General features: G+C 45.3%; 1 protein-coding gene across 2 annotated transcripts; it reads left to right on the top strand.

The window, feature by feature from the left end:
- Positions 1-337: 337 nt before the first annotated feature.
- Positions 338-1404, top strand: LOC145536095 (heterogeneous nuclear ribonucleoprotein A/B-like). Of its 2 annotated transcripts, XM_081564663.1 has the most exons (2): positions 338-599; positions 648-1404. In XM_081564663.1, exons 1-2 carry the CDS (start codon positions 524-526, stop codon positions 1379-1381), a joined length of 810 nt encoding a protein of 269 aa, XP_081420789.1. In that variant the 5' UTR covers positions 338-523; the 3' UTR covers positions 1382-1404. The 2 variants fall into 2 exon arrangements, with proteins under 2 accessions (XP_081420789.1, XP_081420788.1); XM_081564662.1 differs by having other exon boundaries at positions 338-1404.
- The last annotated feature ends 4797 nt before the right edge of the window (positions 1405-6201 follow it).

Below are 6201 nucleotides of genomic sequence, written 5' to 3'. Positions count from 1 at the left end.
TTTTCGGGTCCAACTGGAACTGGGTGCCTCTGCTGCCACTGCAGCCCCAAACACCCAGGCCCCCCATGCCATCCTTGCCTCCTCCACCTGTGCCTTCCTTTGTGTTAGGTTGGTTTAGCCTGGCAAGGGCCCATGTCTACAGCATTCATTTTGTAGCCCCTTTCTTGAAAGACCTGTTTTCTATGACAGTTTTTCTAAAGTGTTTCTCTGCCAGATTCAAGTTTTTCATAACACCTCAAGAACACTTCATCAAATGCCTGATGGATGAACTGAATAAATGAAAACAGAACACTGGAGGCGGCGGCACCGCGCGGCCGGGGCGAGCTGTAGAGTCGGTGGGTTCCTGTCGCTGCGGAGGCGGAATAGGAGAGCGCGAGGTCGCAGCGGCTCCGTCCGTAGACGGGGGAGAGGCCCGGCAGCGCGAGCGTGAGCGCGGCCGAGCCCGCGGTGCCTTCTCGGCGGGTGGGGACGAGCGGGCCCCGCGGCGTCATTGGCGGCGAGGAGCCACGCGCCTCGGCCTAGCATGTCGGAAGCAGGTGAAGAGCAGCCCATGGAGACGACGGGAGCCACCGAGAACGGACATGAGGCTGCCCCTGAAGGCGAGTCGCCGGCCGGGACCGGGACCGGCGTCGCGGCGGGCGCTGGAGGCGGGAGCGCGGCGCCCCAGGCCGGCAACCAGAACGGTGCCGAGGGCGACCAGATCAACGCCAGCAAGAATGAGGAGGACGCGGGGAAAATGTTCGTTGGTGGCCTGAGCTGGGATACCAGCAAAAAGGATCTAAAAGATTGTTTTACCAAATTTGGAGAGGTTGTTGGCTGTACAATAAAAATGGATCCCAACACTGGCTGGTCAAGAGGGTTTGGATTTATCCTCTTCAAAGGCGCAGCCAGTGTGGAGAAGGTTCTAGACCAGAAGGAGCACAGGCTGGATGGCCGTGTCATTGACCCCAAAAAAGCCATGGCCATCAAGAAAGACCCAGTAAAGAAAATTGTTGTAGGGGGTCTGAATCCTGAAGCCACTGAGGAGAAGATAAGGGAGTACTTCGGCGAGTTTGGGGAGATTGAAGCCATTGAGCTTCCAATGGATCCAAAGTCGAACAAAAGACGAGACTTTGTTTTCATCACCTTTAAAGAAGAAGAACCTGTGAAGAAAGTTCTGGAGAAAAAGTTGCACACCATCAGTGGAAGTAAGTGTGAAATCAAGGTGGCTCAGCCCAAAGAGGTTTATCAACAGCAGCAGTATGGCTCTGGGGGTCGTGGGAATCGCAATCGAGGGAACCGAGGCAGTGGTGGCGACGGCGGAAGTGGAGGTCAGGGTAGTACAAATTACGGGAAGAGCCAGCGACGCGGTGGCCATCAGAATAACTACAAGCCATACTGAGGCTTCAGCAGGAGTGCCTGACTGACCACACATGCTTTGTTGCGGTAGCGAGTGAACACAATTATACACCAAATTTAACTTGGCAAACTTTCTATCCCATGTGCATCTTATTTAAAATTTCCCCCCTGGAAATCACTCTCCTGTTTAATATTTCCAGAGCTCTAGTTGTTTAGGCAGCGTGTGGTTTCTCAAGAGGCCAGAGCGGCATTATGGGCTGATTTTTATTACCGGGTTACCCAGAACCAGATTGGAGGGTCTGCTTCCTTCTGCCGCTCTGCAGCCTGGACCTGTGGACCCTGGTTGTAGAGAGTAAATTGTACCTTAGAAAACCAGTGTCACCTTTTTTTCACCTTTTAGTATTATATTATTTGTGTCATACATTTCCTATAATGGAAGTGTTAATTTTACTGTACTTTTTGGTACCTTTCGGGAATCTAATGTATTGTAAGGTATTTTACACGTGTCCTGATTTTGCCACGACCTGGATATTGAAGCTATCCAAGCTTTTGAAATAAAAATTTAGAAACCAAAAAAAAAAAAAACCAAACAAAAAAAGAACACTGTGTTTTTATAGGCCGTTTCGGGGGGTATTTTCAGAAAACATGTGAATTCTCTTGTTTACCTGTTTGTATTTGCCAAATGGGGCTAGTACTGTATGGATAAGAATTGCTGAGGGCTTCCCTGGTGGCCCAGTGGTTAAGAATTGGCCTGCCAATGCAGTGTACATGGGTTCGATCCCTTGTCTGGGAAGATCCCACGTGCCACAGAGTAACAAGTCCCATGTGCTGCAACGACTGAGCCTGAGGGCTGCAACTACTGCAGCCTGCATGCTCTAGAGCCCATGCTCCACAATTAGAAGCCACCATATGAGAAGCCTCCACACCACAACTAGAGAGTAGCCCCTGCTTGCTGCATCTAGAGAAAGCCCATGAGAACTAATGAAGACCAAGCCCAGCCAAAAGTAAATAAATAAAACTGTTGTCAAAAAGAAAAAAAGAATTGGTAAGGAATGTCAACCTGGTCCCTTTTCATGAGGTGACATCCCTGAGTCACTATCACTAGGCCGTCACTTCTCAGACACATGTAGGTGAAAGATGGGGTGGGGAAAGTCTCGAGTGAGAGAACGCTGTGCTGCAAAACGGGGCCGAGCTCCATTCCTGATGAAGAGTTCAGGCACGAGCCTGGACTCTAAAGGAATCTTCCTAGGAAACTACTGTTCATAGGATTTTCTGGGAAGGCAGCATCCTAACATTCCCCTACTTTTGTTCTAGATGCTCCAAATTCTGTTCACTGCTCTTCCTCTATGTGGAGGATAGAGGGGAACAAACCATTCTGGCCCAAAGGAACTGCTGCTTCAAAGGAAACACAGGAGACTCCATCAAGCCCAGAAAGGCTCTTCTCCCTTTTCTCCCCTGCCCCCACCACAGGAGCCATATTATTGTGTCATCTCCGGCTCAGGAGTGACATTCATGCCTTCAAAGGTATTCTGTCTCATTCAGAATCACTGAGAGGACCCCAGTGCCTGACGATTAAACGCTGAAAGGGAACCTTTCCATTCAGTGCTGCGGGAAGCAAGAGGGCGGCCCTGCTTAACAGTCCAGATGAATGGATCATTGAAAAGAAGCAGCGAGACCTCGGCTTTCTTCATGCCGTCTTCCTCATGTGACACTGCCAGGCTACAAACAAAAAGAAAAATGAACTGAGGAGTTACCGTCAAATTTTGGGGCACAGTAATGGTAATAAGTTTATGTTGAAAAAAGAAATGTCTATCTTTTAGAGAAACATAGTGAGTTGTTTATACATGAAATGATACGTGGGTTTTGTTTCACAATAAATGGGGAATGCTGACAACTTCCCGTAAATTGATAATTGTTCAAGTTGGTGATATGTACATGGTAGATCATTACACTATTCTCCATACTTGTATATATATTTGACCTTTTCCATAATAAAACTTAAAGAAAAAAACCTGGTCATCGTGTTTCCTTTTCTTTTGTTGGGCTTTTTTTTTTTTTGCCTTCCTTTTGTATCTTGATCTGAAAATTTAAACACATTACAATTCATAAAACGTTTAGCTCTAAAACGTTAATATCTTTGACCTGATAGATATGCTTTTGCTGCCCAATTTGCTATATCACAGAGATTCTTTCATTCAAACATTTACGTCATGAAACGTGCTAGGCAGTGGAAGCATAGAAATTAAAGTTACACTGGGTATTAGATGATATAAGGGATTATTAACTTATTGGCTGAGTTAATGCTATTGTAGTTATGAAAATGTCATTTTTTAATGAGTTGCATACTGAAATACTTAGTGTATTTTACCTGGAATATCTCAAGGACAAGAAAAAAATCCCTATCTGAAGCAAATGTCAAAATGCTAACAGATGTTATACCTGAGTGAGTGACAAGCACTGTAGATGGCATTAATGACACTACTCCCTTCGCTTTTAGGGATGTTTGAGTATCTTCATGCTGTGTGTGATTGGGGGGATGCTTTCCAGGAGCTCAGTCTAGTGGAGGAGGCAGAGGGAAGGGGGTCAGCAGAATCTGAGTGACAGGGAAGTAGGGAGGGGGGGGGTGCTCCGGGTACAAGAGGAGTCTCACCATCAGGCTGATTTGGGGAGGGTGGGTGAGGAATGGTTGACCATGAAAAGGTGACTCTTAAGCCAGTTCTTTCTAAAGTCAGTTTTATTACAAAAGTAATGCGTGTCCATCCATGCAGTGAGTAGCCAAGCCTTGTGCAAGCAGAGACCGGCACTGTAGGCAGCCGGACTCTGTACCACATGGCAGATAATGTACCGCGTGGCAGATAATGTACCACATGGCAGATAATGCTTTTCTCACAATATATGCTTTTATATATGAATATGCTCACCAAAACGTATCTCTTTCACTTACTAGTAACTTCATTCATTCATCTGTGCCTCAGTTTCCACATCTATAAAATGGGAATGTTGATAACACGTTCTTCATAGTTTTACTTGTTTAACTAAATTAAGCAGAGCATGGAAAACACCCAGGACATTGCTTCATAAATCTAAGTAACATACTTAATTCTGTTTTTTATTTTACACGACACATTGGATATAGACTTTTTTTCCCCCTAGACAATCTAGATAGGCTCTGCCCTTTCCACAAGCTTTACCGATGAAGTGTTCTTGATGAGGTGCTATGAAAAATTTGAATCTGGCAGAAAAACTCATTACTCACTTGTACCAGTGCTGAAATGTTGACAAAATCATTCATTTTACCTCAGAGATTATGCTTGGTTTTGAATATTTGAAATAGTACAGTTGAACCCTCTTATAACCCACCTCCTCATTGCATTAGATATTTTCAGGTCACACTGAGTCCCAATAAGAACTACTCAGAAGATAGAAGTATTGCTTTTAGGAGGCCTAACAACCTCTCTGAAGGATATTTGTGTTAGGAGGACCTGAACTTTACTGGAAGAGACTGTATCTATATATATTCAGATAGATAGATGATAGATAGGTAGGTACCACAGGTATAGGAGAAGTAGCTCTGCTTTTTTTGTTTTTTGTTTTCCTTTGGGAAGTATGTTCTCACTGGTAATGGGCAATTTCTGTAAGCTGGAATTTACTGATCCCATTTACTACCCCCTTAGAGCCCCTATGGGCTTCCCTGGTGGCTCAGCTGATAAAGAAACTGCCTGCAATGCAGGAGACCTGGGTTTGATCCCTGGGTTGGAAAGATCCCCTGTGGAAGGGAATGGCTATCCAGTGTAGCATTCTAGCCTGGAGAATTCCATGGACTCTATAGTCCATGGGGTCGAAGAGAGTGTGACATGACTGAGGGACTTTCACTTTCAGTTTCAGAGCCCCTAAAGTTCCAAATTTATTTTGCAATCATGGAAAAGGCCATAAGAACAAATCAAAGTGAGAGTGTCCAGGACAAAAGTGTCCAAGACGGAAGCAGGTTTTAGGATGGCTGATCTGCTAATTTTTTTTTTTTTCAGGTTTACTCACCTGCACCCTGGCTACAGTCTCATCCATGTGCCTTGCAAGCTCCTTCCTGAGAGAATGAAATTACAAATGTTCATTATTTGGAGATGTCGATGAAGTTAAATATATGGATGTTATTTCATGCTTGTTTTTAAAATTTCTATCCGCTTCATGCCCCCTACCCCAGTACACGTTTCTTTAATACTCAGCTCCAGGCTCGCTTTACAGGCTGGTTTTTCCTCCTGTGCAGAATTTTATTGTGGCATCAAAAAAAAAAAAATCAGTAATCAAGACAAAAATATTTTAATGCAGTATTTAACAAATATCAAAATTAGTGCAAAAATATCCCATGATGAAAATATTACCAAAATTTAAACATAGGTAGAATCTGATCCTGTACTTGCTCCACTGTACCTCATGCACAGTTCCAACAAAACGATATTTACAAACAAGGTCAGTGGCCAAAGTTTCCCAATTCAATGGATTTAAATACTGCACAATGCCCAAGGGTACTGCCTCCACCCCAGAGTCCTGAGGGGAGGGGTCCCTGGTGGCCTCGGCCCGTCAAGCTGGCTTTTTGGTTCTGAAAAGGAGAGAAGGGACTGCGGAAGAGAACCAGAGGCGCCCAGAGAGAACCGAGCTAGGAGAACTAGGCACCTCCAGGGTTAGCAGTGTACATGGGAACCAGGCGATGTATCCAGTGCAGTGTAAAAGGCTCTCCACCCATAGCCTCAAAGGGGTGTGAATATGACGAGATGGAGGCGCCTCTGCAGATCCCATGTTTCCCCCTCGCCTCAGCCCGATTACCTCCAGGACCCAGAGCAGTCAGCTACCTCTGCTACTTCCTCCTGA

The sequence above is a fragment of the Giraffa tippelskirchi genome, chromosome X (genome assembly GCF_054371585.1).
Source record: "Giraffa tippelskirchi isolate mGirTip1 chromosome X, T2T-mGirTip1v1.2.pri, whole genome shotgun sequence".
Classification (NCBI taxonomy): domain Eukaryota; kingdom Metazoa; phylum Chordata; class Mammalia; order Artiodactyla; family Giraffidae; genus Giraffa; species Giraffa tippelskirchi.
Note: the sequence above shows the minus strand (reverse complement) of the source record. Positions and strands in the feature narration are given on the sequence as shown.

What these genes read in the sequence shown, in the direction of transcription:
- LOC145536095 (XM_081564662.1), top strand. Translation starts at nt 524, where the DNA reads ATGTCGGAAGCAGGTGAAGAGCAGCCCATGGAGACGACGGGAGCCACC.